Source organism: Tursiops truncatus, chromosome 21 (assembly GCF_011762595.2).
Source record: "Tursiops truncatus isolate mTurTru1 chromosome 21, mTurTru1.mat.Y, whole genome shotgun sequence".
NCBI lineage: Eukaryota > Metazoa > Chordata > Mammalia > Artiodactyla > Delphinidae > Tursiops > Tursiops truncatus.
The window spans coordinates 13,775,026-13,793,787 of record NC_047054.1 but is presented as its reverse complement, the minus strand read 5'-3'; the positions used below and the strand labels follow the sequence as shown (position 1 = coordinate 13,793,787).

The 18,762-nt window shown below is 37.9% G+C and overlaps 1 protein-coding gene across 6 annotated transcripts in view; it reads left to right on the top strand.

Moving 5' to 3' along the window:
* The window catches only part of SORBS2 (sorbin and SH3 domain containing 2), a 172,464-nt gene that overhangs the window by 87,105 nt on the left and 66,597 nt on the right, over window positions 1-18,762 (top strand). For 4 of the 6 annotated variants that reach the window (XM_073798705.1, XM_073798710.1, XM_073798711.1 and 1 more), the window contains 3 exons: window positions 73-197; window positions 14,658-14,796; window positions 18,421-18,593. In XM_073798705.1, coding sequence (XP_073654806.1) covers window positions 73-197; window positions 14,658-14,796; window positions 18,421-18,593 — 437 coding nt within the window. Of the gene's footprint in view, window positions 1-72; window positions 198-1,098; window positions 1,650-14,657; window positions 14,797-18,420; window positions 18,594-18,762 lie in introns of those variants that run through there. The other 2 variants (XM_073798708.1, XM_073798709.1) reach the window with 2 other exon arrangements.

Sequence of the window (18,762 nt, the reverse complement as noted above, 5' to 3'; positions counted from 1 at the left end):
AAATTCTATTTAAAAAATGTTAAAAGTGAATGTAGATATTTTTGTATCCGATTTGCTTTCCCTTAATAAAAGCTTGGAGATGTTACAATGATCGAAATCAAGAGACACTGAATGGAGATGCTACATATTCCTCTCTTGCAGCAAAAGGTTTTAGAAGCGTTCGACCAAATCTACAAGAAAAAAAATCACCAGTTCAGGTAATCTTGCACACTGTCGTCTACTGTGTTCTTTTATAGCATGGCTATTAGGCCACTGCTCTAGAGCCTCTTTTCTAGTAACATGCATATTTTGATATGTTTCATTTTTGATATGGTTTTGCTTTTGTATTCGTATTGACTTGTATTTACAACATGGAAGACAAGTCTTAAGTTCAAAACAGGTTTCTGAATATGTTTTCTAATTCAGCTGATAAAAGCAGGTCAGTTTCTGACATAATTTTTAGGATATTTTCTAATTCTTAAAAAACTGTCAGCTGATGATTTGGATTTCAAAGTTATGAGGTCAGCAATATATTATTTACTCAATAAATATGAGTTATACAACTGCTCATTATATTAACTAAAGAAACTCTGTGTTGGAGAGATTAGTAAAATTGTGTTACAGGCGTGAAAAGTGTTACCAAAACAATGTGAGTAAATACTATATATATATATATATATATATATATATATATATACCTCAAGGTCTAAAAATATGCCAAGAGAACATATGTTCACTTTTAACCTAATTTCCCAGAATGTAGATGGAGACAAACTTTATAATGTATTCTCTATTCTCTATAAAACTATTTTCCTCCAGAGGGCAACTATTGATAATAAATTAAAACACATTCTAAACAAAGGAAAAATGATCATTCAATCTGGCCATCAAAATGTATAGCATAATAAGAAGGTATCACGTTGCTTTACTTTAAGGGTAGAGTTAACACTGGTTTAATGATTAACTTTGACTTTCTCTCTGTTTTTCCTTCAACATTATTTCTTTCTCCGGATGTTTTGATAATCCAGGCACCCCTTCCACCACCCAGAAAAGAGAGCTTTTGTAGCTCCTTGATAACCAGTCACACAAAGGGTGACATTTTAGACCAATTAGTAACTAACACACAAATTCCCTCCTGTACAGAGTTCTTTACTAACAAAACACCTCTTCAGGGAACTATGTATTCTAATGATGAGTCCAGCCAGACAATTGTATATTCTGAAGAATCTAACACAACTGTTTCATATACACAAAAAATCACTAATCCACTACCACCACCTTCCAGCACAGGTTCCCCACCAAAAGCTGACATGAGTACCCCATTTCTACAAGAGGACTACACGCAAGATTCTCAGACTCGGAGAATCTCTACATTGAAACTAATCCATAACCAGGATCCAGGAAGTAGCATCCCCTTTAATCCTCCACAGTTTTCCAAATCTGTTGAAGTACCATCATTTCGTAAAAGGCCTTGCTCACCACCCCCTAACCCAGTGCCTGAGATACACACAGCATCTCTTTCCATTCAGATAGCTCCCCTTTCAGGACACGATCCTGAAAGCCACAAACAGCCATCTGAGCTTTCTCCAGAGACTGCAAAGATACCTCTTCAGCCAGAGAGACAAAAACCTGCAGTTGCTGCGGCCTCTCAGTCCTCAGACTGCCAAGTGGTACCTTACACTTTCCAATCTCTTCTTAGAGCATTCTGTAGAGACCCTAACTCCTTTGGTTTGGGCTTCTTATGTAATCCGATGCTTTGCCAGTTTGCAATCAGGAAAGGAGAAAGAAACCATCTTCCTATTTAAAACCGTACTAAATTCATCGATAAGTTTCTAGGTATTTTTAATTTAAAAAATATCTACATAAAAAGAAATATATATCTATAGATCTTTTATCCAGAAATAAAATGTTTTAACAGTTTCTTCCTTTCAGGTATTTATAAGAAATCACTGATGATTGGTTATCACGTAAGACTGCAAAGTACTTTTAAGTTTTAAAGAAATATTTTTCATGCCAGACCTTTGAGTACCTCGGTTGTACTTTATTTACATGTGTAAAAACTCTTAAAATAATTGTCCATTATAATTCACTTTGGCAAGAAACATTCATCTTAATTCCACCAGAGTTTATTTTCTTGTAGTTCAATAATCATTTTCATTGAAACTTGATCAATTTCTACCTTTTTAAGTTTACAATTTCAGAAAGTATATTAATCAATCTTTAGTACTCAGACTATTAAGAAGTAAATCTTCATTCGCTTATACGTAAAATTCTCCCATAGTGTCATTCTGCTGATATTTATTAATCTAGTTAGAAGAGAAATGTGTTTGTCTTCTTGGCTTTTCCACAAAATGATGTAATGTTAAGAGAATAAGCTTTAACGATAAACTGTAGATTTCAATCCAAGCTCTATCACTGGCTATGTGATGAGGCAACCATCCTAACTACTCTATGAGTCTGAACAAAGAAATGAGAATATTAATTAATCCTTAATTCTTAGGTTGTGATAAGAGTAGGGAGATAGTAGAGGTAAATTACTTAGGACAGAGCAAGCCCTGCGTAAGTGGTAGCCATTTATAAAGATACACCAGCAACTGCAGCAGTAGTGGGAGTCTAGAAAACACTCATACCTGAGTAAATAATTTGTATAATACTATTTCCTGTAGCTGTGCTATTAAAGATCATTCAGGACATATCCTTGAAGAGATATATTTTTAAGCTTTATAGAAAATCTTCAACAGGCATCTGATTGACACCAAAATCCTCTCCTCCCTGCCACACCCATAAAGCAGCAACCTTAAGCTTAGATGATTAAAAAGACAAGTGGGTATTTCTATACCTCTACTAAAACATTTCCTTCATCAGCTAATCATGATATGCAAAATTCATTCATTAGAGTAAATTCTTTGAATAAAGGTAGTATTTTCTAAAAGCCCTTATGAAATAATAACAATAGCACCTAACAAATACTAAGAGTTTACTATATGCAGATGCTGTTCCAACTTATTCACATTTATTAATAACTTCCACAATCCCATGAGGTAGGGAGCAAAGTCAAGCTGAGACACCACAGACACGGCTGGGCTAGTGTCAGACAACAGACTTACTTGTGTCCCAGGACGTGTCCCTGGAAGCAGGTGTAGGAGCAATCAGAGCAAATGCTACCACGTTCACAGCTCAGTTCACTCATCTGACATAGTTTGGTTCTTCTAAATCATTTTATTATGTTTGGAAACTTAAGTTGATAACTTTCTTCCCTATGGCTTTGTCACCGTCCAGGCTGACCGGAGACAGCTGGTTTCATAATACAATCCTCAGGGAATCACCATGAGCCACAAGTTAAGATTTGAGATGCTGTCACTTTTATTCGTTCAACAAATATTTATTGGGCATGTGTTGTCTGTTCTAGTCACAGAGCTGCATTTGAAACCATTGATGATTAAAGTCTTGTTGAGGGTCGAGGGGACAAATATTAATAAAAACTTAGATAAGTAGATTACTACATACATTAGAAGGAGATTATGTAAATAAACTAAGCAGCACTGAGCAGGGATGTGGGGAGCAGAGTCCATGTTAAATAGGAGAGTCAAAGAGTCTTCATGCAGTCGATAGAACAGCTTTGAAGGGGAAAGAACATTCCAGGCAGAGGGAATATCTAGTGTAAAGGCTTTAAGGCTGAAGCACTCTGGGACTGCTCATGGACCAGCAAGGGAGTCATAGGGAAGGAGAGGAATTATGTGAGGTGTAGGTAAGAGGAAGTTAAGTCAGAGGTAACAGAGGCCAGAGGCCAGATGCTCCTAGAAGCCATTGCAAGGATTTCAACTTTTACTCTCAATATAAATGGGAGTCATTGGGGGATTTTAAGGCTATGGCTGTCATCATTTGACTTATATTCTAACAGAATCATTCTGGCAGCTCAATGGAGAACAAACTATAGTAGGGCAAGGAGAGTCGGCAGGCCAGGTAGGTAGGCGGCTATGGCAACAACTTAAGTGAATGGCAGTGGCTCCGAGCAGGGTGGAAACAGTGGAGGTGGTGAGAAATCGAATTCTGAATGTATTTTGAAAGTAGAGTAAATAGGACTTGCTGACAGATTGCATGTTGGAGGTAAGGGAAAGAGAAGAGTCAAGACTGACTTCAAAGTTTTGCATCTTTGCAACGGGGAAAAATGGAATTTGCCACGCTTTGTGCACTGAGACTGGATAACTGTGAGTAGAGCAGCTTTGTGGAAAGATCAGAGGTTCCATTTGGGACATGGTAAGTTTGAGGTGTCTATGAGACATCCACATGGAGAGGTCCACTATGTAGTTGGATATATGAGTCTGGAGTTCAGGTGAAAGGTCCAGGTTGGAGATCTAAGCCGTCGGCTTATAGATGGTTTTGCAGCCATGAGACTGAATGAGATGACCAGAACATGACTACAGAGAAAAGAGGAGGCCCAAGGACTGAGCCCAAGGGCATCCCAACAGTAAGAGGAGGAATCAGCTAAGGAGGTTCAAGGGAGGAGGAAATCCAGGAAAGTGAGGAAAGTATATCGAGGAGAGATGATTAACTGCATAAATGCTGCTGACAGTACATGTGTAAGATGAGGTCTGCTAACCTACCGCTGACCTAGAAGTGGGGAGGGGAACTTTCTTGTGAGTTTAAGAGAGACTGGGAGGAGAACAATTGGACAATCAGCTCCTTAAGGGGTTATTAATGTAAGACCTTTCATCTAGTTATTCCCCTTCCCTGAGCCTCACTTCCTTCATCTATAAAATGGGGATAATAATAGCATTCATCTCACACTATTGCTGTGGGATTTGAATAAGACACTGCCTGCTACGTAATAATCTCTCACTATGGAGTAACTGTTGTTATTTTAAAATAATATCCTTTTTCCAAACTATGCATCTGATTGGGAAAAGGAAATATATTATTTTCAATAGTACATTCTTTGAATGGGTGGATAAAAGTTTGTTTCATCCAACCAACAGTTAGTTCCAAGATGACAGTGTATAGTCTTTCATAACACTTTCTCAAAAGGTGGCATAAAACTCTTGCGGTTCTGAGTTTTTTTAATTGTGTCAGAATATTTAACATGAGATCTACCCACTTAGCACATTTTAAAGTGTACAATGGAGTCCTGTTAACTATGGGCGTGGTGTTGTACCACAGATCTCTAGAATGTAATCATGTCATCTTCTTGCGTAACTGAAACTCCACCTGTGAACGGCAACTCCCATCTCCCCATCTCCCCGACCCATGGCAACCACCTTTCCACTCTCTGCTTCTATGAGCCTGACTATTTGAGAGCCCTCATATATGTGGAATCATGCAGTATTTCTTCTTCTGTGACTGGCTTGTTTCACTTAGGATAATGCCCTCAAAGTTCACCCGTGTTGTCTCATATGACAGGACTTCCTTCTTTCTCTAAAGCTGAATAATCTTCCACTGTCTGTATATACCACATTTTCTTTATCCATTCATCCACTGATCGGTGTCTAGACATGTTTGCACATCTTGCCTATTGTGATACACTTTACTTTTGTCTCATTTTCCACCTAATGGCCTTTCATGGTGGTGACCTTTTCGTTTTAAATACTTACATTCCACATTCTTGCAAGAAGTCTCAGTAAATGCCAAGAGCTGTCAGCTACACATTATGAATTAGCCAAATATATGCTCTATTATAAAGAATTATCCTCCCAAGAAATTAGCAGTCCCAAGAAACAAAAATGCTCTACACTGAGAGATGAAAAGGAAACATTAGTGTTCTGGAAGTTTCATTTACATACTTTTGCTGTTTTCATTAAAGTCTGACCATTAGTGTAAGAAGAAAACTGCAGCCTACCATTAGGAATTTTAATTCTCTCTGTATCTGATAATACAACATATTGTTTTATAAGCTGCATATGTTTTAATTTACCTCCTACAAATTTATATAGAGAGAGAACACAAAATGAGGTATGTTACCCTCTGTCACTGTGTGAACAGACATCCTGTTGCTAAAAATGTCACATTGTTCTCAGTGTCAGATAAGTGAATGCCTAAACCAGAAGCTTCGAAAGACAGCAAAGTCTACACCCCAGACATTTTCTCTGGCATTTGTTAGTGTTGTGCCCTTTGCTTCAGGAGGATAAACTTGGCCCTTCTACTACGAAATAATGTCATCAAGCATTTGCCAAAGCCTCACTTTCACACTCCTCCTGCACATATGCTGGGAACTCAGAGGGGACTTTGTCTCAGTGTCATGTAGACAAAGGAGAAAACTCATCTCTTTTGCTCCATGGGATCAAGATGTAGAAGTTTTAAGGAAGGCCGAATCATGATAAATGTCAGCAGTGTGGGATGATAGAAAGGGTGTAGAATACAGAGTGTGCCTTCTGGACCAGTCCCAGCAGCACCAGCTCTGATCACTCACGTGTTCTATTAGGATGGCCAGCCAATATCTCAGGACTTCTTTTTTATGGGTTTGTTATGAGATCAATTGATCAGGTCTATGGCAAATCCTCCACCTGACGTACGTGTGTGTGTGTGTGTGTGTGTGTTTAAATGATTGAACAGTAGAGAATATTTGGGATTCCAGTATGAATTTAGAAATCACCTAGGAGCCCCTCTATGACACCTCCAAATAGAAGAGCAGCCTGCCTCTTCTTGAATACACGTAGGTATGGAGAGCTCAGTTAGTGTAGGAACAGCTAGTCAAGGCTTGGGCAATTCTCAGATCTAAGTATTAGAAAGTATTTCTCTTATTGAGGCACTCTGCCTTCCTTAACTTCTGTACTTCATCAACAGGAAGCAAAAGAGATGAAGTTGTCTCCCTTTTCACATTACTCTTCTCTCTACCCTGCTCTTTGCTTTGGGCAAAGAATTCCTATGCCTTCCAAGCATTTTAATTTTTTAAAAATGGCTCTCATTTATTGACAGCTATTACAACACACAAAATGCTGAACTAGCACTTTACATACATTTTCTCATTTAATTTTCACAGGCTTTAGGAGTTGGGTTTTATTAATGTCTGCATTTTTACACATGAGGAAACTGAGGCCAAGGGAAGGTAGACAACTTGTCACGTCTGTCTGACTCTAGACCCACAGCTCAACCAGAAGGTTCAAGTGCCTTTAGTTGCTGATATAATCTGAGACTTGAACCCCATGTTCTGGCAATGTTCTTAAGATGTGACACCTTCTTGGAGTCAAAATCATATTCCTGATCTGAGTAGCACAGTGGAAATATTCACTCCCCTGATCCAGACAACACACTCCATCAATGTGCCCAAATCTGTGTGACCATCTTAGATCACTTGTCACCCAGGTTGTGGGTAGGGACTATAGGCTAAGACCTCTGGGAAAAAGGGTTTTTATTCTGAGGCTACCGGGCAGTTTTGTATCATGAAATGCAGGCAGTAAAGCCAGGTCTTAGGGGGCCTGGGGAATGACCAGTTAGCTACTCTCTTTGTCCATCTTAGAGGCCACCCAGTTCCTGTCTCGCCTCCCTGCAAGTCAGCCACATTCTCTTAGCTTCTGCCCTCTCAGCTCTCCAAGTTGCCTGTGGATTTCCATGACATTCTCTGGCTCTGATTATGTGTGAACTTGCATCTGGGACTGTGGGGTACACGATTACCTGACTGGGGCATTCAGTATCATTTAATTCAAATTCCCTGGAAAGAGGCAGTGCCTCGTTGGCCCAGTTTAGTTCAGTTATTCCCCCTCCTAAACAATAAAATGGGCTTGCCTGGTACAAACATGGCAGCCAGGGGCTTCCTCCTCTTTCCCTCAGGAGGGCTGTGAGAGAGGGGGGTGATTATCACAGAAGGAGATGGGGTGGTATGTAAAAGCGAACTTGTTTTTTCAGAGAAAGTCTTAAATTGTTTCTTTTAAAGTTACCATGGAAATTGTAAATCTTAACAGTGATATGGATAATTATAAAATAAAACCCATTTTAAGTAGCCCATCACAAGGCTTCAGCAATTTTCATTATTTTGTCACTTGTTTTCAACTGTCAACCTCAATTAGCCTGGTAGTAGTTTAAATCCAATATAAGGTATGGTATCCTTAGGTTTGTAGAAATTTTAGTACCTCTATCTAATGGATGAAGAGAAAAAAATAATGAAAATACCATTATGACACCTAATAAGATACAAATAATTTCTTAATATAAAGATTGATTTTTGTATAACTCTCTCCTAGATATTCTTTTCAAGTAAATTACTATCAGCTCTATTGAAAAGTAGAGAACAAAACCTGTCACATCCTTTCACTTGATATTTAAGACATATTTCATACGTTTCTTGAGAAATGAGGCCTAGAAGTTCAACCACTAAAGACATTTAAGAGGGAAGTGTTAAGATCCCAGACTACAGTGCCATGTCAAGCCAATTAGAGTCTGAGACAGAAAGAAAAATATTTCCCCCATATACGTATGTTTTTATGTATGTATGTCATTTTTTTCTAGGACATTTCAGCAGTTTAAAAGATACTGAAAAGTTGAGAAGTAAGTGTATCAAAACTGAACATTATTTTAAGTTTCAATATTTTATTTTGACCAAAACAGAATTTATTACAATTTTAACTTCATCTTAAATTAGTTAAAAATTGTTTAAGATCATCGTTGGCCAAGGGAAATTTGTCAGGCATGGCTATTGTCTCAACTGAAAATGAGATTGGGAAAAAACAAATTTTGAAAATATTATTATTTTATTATAATATTATTGCTTCCATTAAAAATCCAGGATACAAATTTTTCCTTTTTCCTCAGTCTTCAATATGACCTGGCATGGCACTGTTCATTATTTAAATTTTTGATATTTTGTTCAGTTTGGATTTTTTTTTGTATTGACTTCGATTTTTTTTTCATAAGATTGCATTAAAATAGTGTTTATCTCCATGACTGAGTTTTTGTCACTCCGTTAAATTCTGCACCCAAGATAAGTGCCTTGCTCACCTCACCCTCAGCCTGGCCCTGCCAGACTCTGCTCCCTTTCTCTGTACCCCAAGCTCCACATCCAACTATTCCCCTTCCACCTCCAGATTCTACATTTACTGAGCCAAAAAACATACGGCCTAAGGGTTTATAACTATAGATATTCTTTGTTTGGTTGCCACTGAGTTAATTTTTAATTTGCCTGGCTTGGGGCAACATGCCCTTTGCCTTCTGCCAGTTTCCATCATTCCCTCTTTTTTATTTTCTAACATCTTTATTGGAGTATAATTGCTTTACAATGGTGTGTTAGTTTCTGCTGTATAACAAAGTGAATTAGCTATACATATACATATATCCCCATATCCCCTCCCTCTTGGGTCTCCCTCCCACCGTCCCTATCCCACCCCCCTAGGTGGTCACAAAGCACCGAGCTGATCTCCCTGTGCTATGCCGCCGCTTCCCACTAGCTATCTGTTTTACATTTGGTAGTGTATATATGTCCATGCCACTCTCTCACGTCGTCCCAGCTTACCCTTCCCCCTCCCTGTATCGGGACAGCAATAAAGATGCAGACGTAGAGATTGGACCGTCATTCCCTCTTATCTAACCCCTAGCCTGATTTGCACGTTCTGGATACATTCCTGGCCCAGGGTCAGCACCTGAGTTTGCAATGCCCACATATGAGTATAAAAGTATCACATTTAAAATGTGTGTCTTTAAACAACAACAACAAAACCTCACTAGATAAGAATAGAATAGAAAAATCTGTCTTTTTATCCAGGGTTGGAGTTTCTTAACCTGTTAGATTAAAGATGTGCTTTCAAGTATCCATGAACCCCTAAAGTTGATGCAAATTTTATGCATACATGAATTTGTGCATTTTTCCTAAGAGAAGGATCAATAGCTCTCAGATTTTTAAGGTATCTGTGGCCAAGAGACCTTTTTATATAATGGATTTTTTAAAACTCTCCAATTAAAATTCTGAGGACAAAAATTAATTATAACTTTTTATGAGATCAACAGCCTGCATGACATCAACTGTTAGGAAGATGATGGCTGGCCAAGAATCACTTAAATCTTTACTAGGCAAGATTTTTAAGTTTATACAGTTTTCTTTAATACATTCCCCATCCTTGTATTAATATCCTATAATACTTTGGCTATCTATGCTACAACTGGCCCCATACTGAACACCCAAAAAACCTTTATTTTGGAGGTGGGGGTGAGGAGTAAGAAACAAAATTTGCTTCAGAGTTTTATTCACTCATGTTGAATGAATTCACTTATCATCATATTTGCCCTGTGTGGTCAGCTATCATGAAGGTGAAAATGGATAGCTATGACACCTTTAATGGGGCATCCGCTCTCTTCCTTTTACAGACCACCCCTCCGCCATGTTTAGCCTTGGAGGTATTAAACCTTTTCTCTCTCCTTCAGTTTCTTTCTCCTTTACCTAAGATTTTAAGCCGACAGTAGTTCTAACCAGCTAGGGTATACTCTAACATCATCAGTGGCTGTTTTTTTGTTTTTTTTTTCATTTTCACACAAAGGTACCACTATTTGCACTGCTAGGATATTTTAAAGTTCAATTCCTTTAGTATTTTATAGTGAAGTTAAAATAGAGATTCAATGAGTGGAAAGGAAACAAAATTCCCTCTCCATTTAGTTGTTTTTAATTTGATCAGTCTCTAGATCTGAAAGTCAGAAAAACATGAGGCAAACTGATTTATATTTGGGGGACATTGTCCAACAAGGAGGCAGTAGGGAGAAATCTGGTGAAGGGAAAACTAATTCTGCCAACCAATGAATGACTTGATATTAATTTGTTGTCACAAGCGCAAAAACCAAAACTTTGGAGAAAAAAAAAATTCCATTACGCCAACACTCTTAAGCCCTCACCCCAAACTAAAGCTGTGTGAAAACTGGTCTTATTTCCAAAAAACATTTACTGGATTCCTCTTCTGCATGTTTTCATGCTTTTCCTCTACTGTGTGGTTGGCACCTAATTCTTCTGAATATATTTCCTTAGAGTGCTTGCAAATAAAACCGATGCTTTGCCTTCTCTGCCACATTGCAAAAAGAGGTGTTTTTATTAATTGGATCATTTATATCTCTTCTCATTATTTTTTCCTCAAACTCAGCTCGGAAACCAGAACTTAACCGCCAATGTGCTGGAGGTAAATGCTTCACAAACACACAGACAAACCCCACCAGAAGCCTCTTCTTCACGCCCTCCTTCTGTGGTAACTTTTAACCCAACCACTTTTTCACCAGATGGTGGCTCCAGCCCAGCATCACTTACCCTGCTACCACCTGCTGATTTGGGGCCTTCACACCTGCAAAGACCCCCGACGTTTTTGCATTGTTTTTACAAACCCCTTCTTCTTGCTCCTGCCTGCCTTATCCACAGCAACGCCACAGGCTCTCTCACTACAGACCTCCCAGGGCGAGCACCCCTCCTGCTCCTCCAGGGAGTACTCCTCAGACACCCCACATGAGCTGCAGATAGCTGACTCTGACAAACTGACTGTTCTGAAACACCTTGCCCAGCCTTGGGTCAGCAGTCTGCCATGACAGATGGCATCACTTTAACCATCCCTGCTATCATGCATGTAATTATTCTTCTTTCCTATGCTCCATCATTTTTTAAACAGATCTCCAAAGACCGAAAGGACCAATTTCTTGTCTGCCATCTGATTTTGCAGTCGAGCATTTTTATTTGCATACATGTTGATTCCATCTAAACCGATCCCGTACAGTCTGTTACGGAAATACATTACATTCATCCTCATAAACCTATTTTGGGCTAAAAAGGTCAATTATATTCTCTTCATTCATTTTAGAGTCACTTATGTTTACACTGTGTTGCTCTAGCTAATGAGTTGTACAGTGATTTGCCTTAATAAGAAGTTTTCTCAGAAATTTAGATAGGTATACGTATGATGATGACTAGTAGAGAAAGTCTAAAATTTTAATCCAGTATTAAATCCTGGTAGATAACAGTTTACTTCAGAGATTCATATGAATGTGCCCTGTGTGAACAGTTCACATCTCCTTATTTGTCACATACATGATTACTCACTGTATGATGTTAATTCTTCTTGCTCCCTTCTCATTAACAGCTACATCTTTTGAACCCATCTATCCAACAGGAGTGAAAGATGCAAATAACCTTAATCTACATTGCAGAAACTTAGCCCTATGATTTTGTTGGAATTATTTTCCCAAGACACTCCAGTATAGAAATTTATGAATATTTATTGTTTTATATATCAACAATTTGTCTTCCATTTAGAACAATATATAAATATTTCCCATACATATTTATTTCATCTAAATATATCAACTTGGCAAGCAGTCCCTAATAAATGATTTATAAATGCCTAAAGTGTTTCAAAATTTTATGGCGCAGATTTTCTATTGCATATAAAGTATAGATAATAGCTTCAATTTGAAAGGCACATAACTTTAGGCAAAACAAAGGGAATTTTTTTCTAAAATTGATTTCATAATGAAGTTCTAAATATGCACTGTCATAGAGAAAATTTTAGCTGTGCTACATAATTTTTATGTTGCATCAAGGTCATAAATCTGTGAATTTCATGCCTGGAGAAATATTATAAACTATATGTTTTTCAAGACGTTGCAATTACAGAAGACAAAAGATACTTTTTAGTATCTTTACTAAATACTTAATAATACTTTAGATGGGCTTCAGTATTAATTCAACAGCTGGGTATAAAACTTTCCCCTGAAATGTTGCATTCAGAGACTAGCTACAGAAGGAACCTCCTTTTCCACAGCTAATACCTCCCCTGCCACTAGTACCTGGAGCGCAACAGGCATGAGCCTCTCCATGTTCTACTATGCTTTCAATAGTTCTTTACTTTTAAAACTCTAAGGAATGCCTTTACTCAAAAATACAAAGCAGTGATAGTGTATTAATTTATGTACTAGCCTATTTAATTTACTGTTTCTAAGACTCTTCAGGAGCCTGAGAGGCATACATATAGCTTTGTGGAGCCAACTGTAACTGAACTTAGTTTCAAGTAACAGTTTAAATTGCACGTACCTTCTCCATGAGATGGTTTTCCTAATAATTATTTCACTATAATAATAAAGTATTTTCTAAAATTCTAATAGTATTATTTCATTAGTAAAATCCTAATTGATTTAACATGATGAAAGGCTAAATCTATCTGCAGCTTTTATTTTGTTTAACCCATAACCAATGTTATTGAAACCATCAAAATAGGAGGCAGGGCAACTTTCCTAAGTTTAGTTACATAGTAACATGATAGTTTTTACTAAGGAGAATTCTCCTGCCTTTAACATTAATTATAACAATAATATTTAAATTATATTTACAAAGATCAACCAAACTGGATTCGGGCAAGGAGGCAAAAATAGTCTCGAATAATTCATCGAAGATATATAAGCACTCTGAAGCATTTGGGTAGATCAGTGCGTGACACTTCTCTGAATGGCCAGTGCTCTAGGGTAGATGACCCTCAAGATGGGGTTACTAACAATGATTTCTGTAACAGCTCAGAGCAGTAGTTCATCATTAAGCACAATCATTGTAATGATATGCTTACTGACTTTAGGACAGGTGTGGTATGGCTATAAAGTAATGAAACTAGATTAATTCTACATTATTTGAAAACATCTGCTTTAAAGTGAAAAATCATGGAAATGTGCAATTAATTGACTACCTATGTTTCAGGCCTATACGAGAGAAGTTTAATTTGTTTTAAAATAAGCAGATAAAGGTCACAAATTATGGTTCTTTATCTATGCTCATATGTGTGTTTTGTGTGTATTCAGCTGTAAGGTGTTTGAACTAAATGCTCTTACTAATGTTTTATCTTATTTGCATGCATTATACAATCTCCACAATGCTCAGTGCTATGTTGTGGACAGACAGGCATGCTTAATAGTGAGCTCCACCTCTCTAACTGAGCTGATTCAATTCAATGAGAATATGTATCTATTGAATATCTACTATCCTATTAGCACCAGGTTGCATGTTATACAGAAAAATATGTTTAAAAAGCATATATATAACCATCTTCAACAAGAATCTTGAAATACCACTGGGGATATGAAAATACTCAAATATAAAGCAATCAAAACAATAAATTATTAAGGAACCAAAAAGAGGCCTATAACGTGCTAAATGAAACATGAGTAGGAAGAAGCCGGTGGGTTAACACCACCTTCTGATGCTTCACCAGGTATTTGATTCTTCCAGAATAGATTGCTTCATGACATATATAAATCCAAACAATTGTCCTCCTTATGTTAGTCACCTTGCCCTGGAAACCTTGATTCACTACAGGATTCCCTGATTAAGTCTGAGAACCGATCACTTTCCTCTTGTCAAAGAATGTTCTTTTAAAATCCTACACCCAGAGCAGTGTGATTTAAGTCACGACATTAGAGCAGATTCACCCTCCACGTTTACTTTATACTGGCTCCTCTGATATCTTTGGACATCACTGTTGGCAGAGCAATGTGCCCACTGGTCAGCTGCTTCCATTCTCCTAATCACCTCCTGTGCCCTCTGACATATAAAGAGAGTGATTTTCAGAGTAAAGAAGATAGTGAAGACACTGAAAAAAAAAGTTCCATGCCCTTCTCGACATCAGTTAGTAAATAAATACTGGACAGCTGATTACTGTCATGTGAATGGAAGCAATTATTGTCATCTAAAGGAGTGATGTTTACAGGGGTCCGTGTGCTTTAACAGGATGTCTTTGCACTTTTCTCAGAGCCAGATAACGCTGAATGGAAACTCTGGAGGCACTGTGAGTCCGCTGAGTTACTATCAAAGGCCATTTTCCCCTTCTGCCTACTCGCTACCAGGCTCACTCAATTCAAGCATTATCATGCAGCATGGCCGGTCACTTGGTAAGTCATCGGATAATCATGATTTTCATGACAATTTCAATATAACAGGTACAAACCAAACAAGAAAAATATAAAGCATCCAAGTAATTTTTGGAAAAGGAAGTAGAAACATTCAATACTCCACTATTTAATGAGCCTCTCCTAGGGGAGGAATTAAAGGCAGAGGATTTAACACTGGAGAAAATGGGGACCCGGCTATTCCAAGACGATGACTGCCATCTATATCTGAGTCTGGAGAAGGCTATTAGATATTTGGGGTGATGGGGCAGAAAGAAAAAGATGGCCAGTTGGGGAGAGGAGTGTGCATATATACCAGGAGAACATTCATGTAGTGAATTTCCATGGGTGGCAAATACCACCCATGTTCGAGAGAGCCCTTTCTTTTGTGGAAAAGCTTTCATTGTAGAAAATTCTTTTAATATATATAAAGAAGAACTATTTAACAGTTAAAACAGTTTAACAAGGGGATAGGCTGCCTCCCAAAGTAGTAAACTACTATTCAAACTGAGACCAGAAGACCACCAGTCAGGGATGTGAGTTCCTTTAAATAACGATGCAGAATTTTATAGAAAGATAGTTCTTAATCCTTTGGGAATTAAGAACTAAATGAAAGACAGAGCTCTCCTCCCCCTCAGAAAAATGAACATTAGAACATTCGTATAAATTTTTAAACATACGATTTCATGGCGCTTATGAACTCTTTAAAGCTTCCTGGAAAAGAAGCTGTGCTATATAATGTTAGAAATATTTTTATGCAGCAAAATATATTAGGACAATTTAGAAAATAATGTAATAAATATTTCTTAGTTTTTAAAAATGCAAAAAAACCCAACCAAACAAACATTGAAAAACAGACCAAATCGAACGATCATCTGAATTCAAGCAGAGAAACGTTCCATGTTGAGCAACTAGAAGGATTGCAGGGCAGCAAGAAACAGTGAAGACGGCGCAGGACCACGTGACCACAACATACCTCTCAGACAAGCAGGAGACCGATCCTCTGGCCACCACCAACCAGCAGAGAGAAAGAAACTAGAACACAGGGCTTTAACTCCCATGTCCTCATTGACAGCAGACAGCGCCTTCTCTTCCCCGACACTGTATGGAAAGAAGATGAGGCTATTAGTTTACCCAGGAACACCCAGCCTATGGATTGTGGAATTCAACTTCTATGGCCAACAAAACCTCTCTAACTATAAGACTTACATGTAGCCATGAGACTCAAAGAAATGTCTAAATATACTCGCACCTTCTCTAAGGCTGCTCCTGGGATCATCTGTGAATCTTATAATGATGTCCCTTTACAGTATAAGAGAGTAGAACATCTTTGTGCCAAAATACTGCCCTTATATAATCAGTCCCTGGTGTAGTATTATAACAGGAGTCCATTATATCTAGATTCTTTATGGAGCTATGCATGATTACACATCTATAGTAAAACTCTACAAATTATCCTAGCCATAATATTTTTCCAAATAATTATTAGCAAAGTTGGACTCTGTCCCCTTTGCCTGCCTTAATGAACACAGTTTTGTCCCTCCCACCCCAACAAACAAAATATATAAATACTTAAGTATGGACAGGCTTTTATATTAGAACATATCAATGGGTGGATTTTACATATAAACTGTACTACAGAGAAAGAAATTCTGTAGATAAATACTGAACAAATTCCAGTTGGCCGGTGCTGAGATAGGTCCTGAGGAATATATACAAATCTGTTCTGCCCTAGAGGAACTTTATAAAGTTGAGGACAAAGCTGCAAAACTGAGAGTTAGTGGACCATATAAGAGCATAATAAAATAAAACGCTAACTTGTAAGCTGTAAGTTCATAGAATCTTATGACCCACATATGAAGAGAGTTAACACTGTTTGTTTAGGCTAGGGCTTTGCAAATACTCAGTGCTTAAAAAGTGTTTGATAGAAATACTAGCATCACGGTTGCCCACTCAAATCCTTTCTGTAATTAAATGGAAAATCAGAGTCAAATATCACTTTGCGTCTTAATTCAGAGTTGCTTGGAAGAGATACTACGTTTACATACAATGGCATGTAAAGCAGTTGTATTCCTAGCCTTATTCATTCTTCATCAGAAATGGATTGAAAATGCTTTTCTGTTGCAAACTAAAACACAGTCATAGTAACAGCAGTTACAAATATTATAACGGATATTAGTCTACAAAGGTCTTATCTCTACTTATCCTTATAATGATGAGTTAAATTTTTTAAAAATCTTATGAAATTTTGTATAAATTTGCTACAAAAACACAGTCATATCTTTTTAGATGTCTATATCTATATTTATATCTATACCTATACGTAATCAATGACTGCTGCCCTGACATAAGGACTTCTCCATATGCACATAAAAAGAGACCTGACTAACAGATCTGACAAACCAAGAGTCATACTTGGTCAGCAAAATTTTGAACTTTGTTGTAGAAAAACAGGAGGTCATATTATCAATTGTACTAAATACATGATAATGTAGATTTTCATAAATACCTGTAAACTCTAACTGGAATACAGAGTACACCTATGTCCTCTCTGTTTCTTATGAAAGTATACCAAAAATTAACGAAGATGGCATGAAAAGCATGATACATCTCAGTCACAATGTATGCTTAGGGCAATTTTCACATCCAAGGGGTGAGAAGTCATGGTTTTTGCTACTTTAAAGTAAAAGCGAAGCTACTTTACTTTAGTGGCCGTCATGGAGTCTTAAATAAACGTTAATATTAATAGCTTACGATCATTTCTCTACCCATAAGCCTTCACATCCAAGTATATGTTTGGATGTGAAGATTTCCTTATGTGATTTTTGTTTTCACTTTATTTTTATAAAATCACTGTCATAGACTCAATAGTCATATTTTTCATCCTAAAAGTACACTTTAGTACTTTAAGATAATGGTAGTCAGCAGTTTCACCAAAATAATAGTAATGTAAATGATGAGCTGAAGGAAATTACTAAACTTGTCTCAGCTTCTGCCCCCTCATTTATAAAATGGATCCCTCACCCAAGATTACTAGAAGCATAAAATGAAGTAATGCGGGCTTCCCTGGTGGCACAGTGGTTGAGAGTCCGCCTGCCGATGCAGGGGACACGGATTCGTGCCCTGGTCTGGGAAGATCCCACATGCCGCGGAGCGGCTGGGCCCGTGAGCCATGGCCGCTGAGCCTGCGCGTCCGGAGCCTGTGCTCCGCAACGGGAGAGGCCACAACAGTGAGAGGTCCGCGTACAGCAAAAAAAAAAAAAAGAAGTAATGCATGTACAATGCTTTCTTAACACAGTGGCTGCCACGGGGCCGCATGGTCTTTCAACAAATATTATTCTCCTTCCCCTCAACACTGAATGATGATGATCTTGTTGTTAGAGGTCTATTCAATATATACCTACATGTTAACAATGAGTGGCTCAAATTTAAGGTCAATGAGTTAAAAGATATAGTGATGGAAATACACTTTATATTTATTTATAAATATAGTATTATATATTTACATATAACTATGTAATTATACGTAATTACATGTAATTAAATATATTATATTACGGTAGGCCTGAGGCTCCATTAATTTGATTCCTCGTGCATCAAGTATATTTCACCAAATTTTCTCCACAGATTCCTCAGAGGCATACCCCCAGCATGCACAGTCTCTGGACGGCAGCATGGGCAGCTCAATACCACTGTACAGATCCTCAGAGGAGGAGAAGAGAGTGACAGTCATCAAAGCGCCGCACTACCCGGGGATCGGGCCGGTGGATGAATCCGGAATCCCCACGGCAATTAGAACGGTAGGAAATGCCAGCGCGCCTTGCTCCGGGGCTGTGCACAGGCTCCACAAAGGATGGATTGTCAATGGCTTTGTGCATTCCTATGCTCTTATATAATGAGGATTGCCCTCCGTGCCATCTGAGTTCTCATGAATATTATGCTGTGTGTGGCAGAGAAAGGGAACTGTCG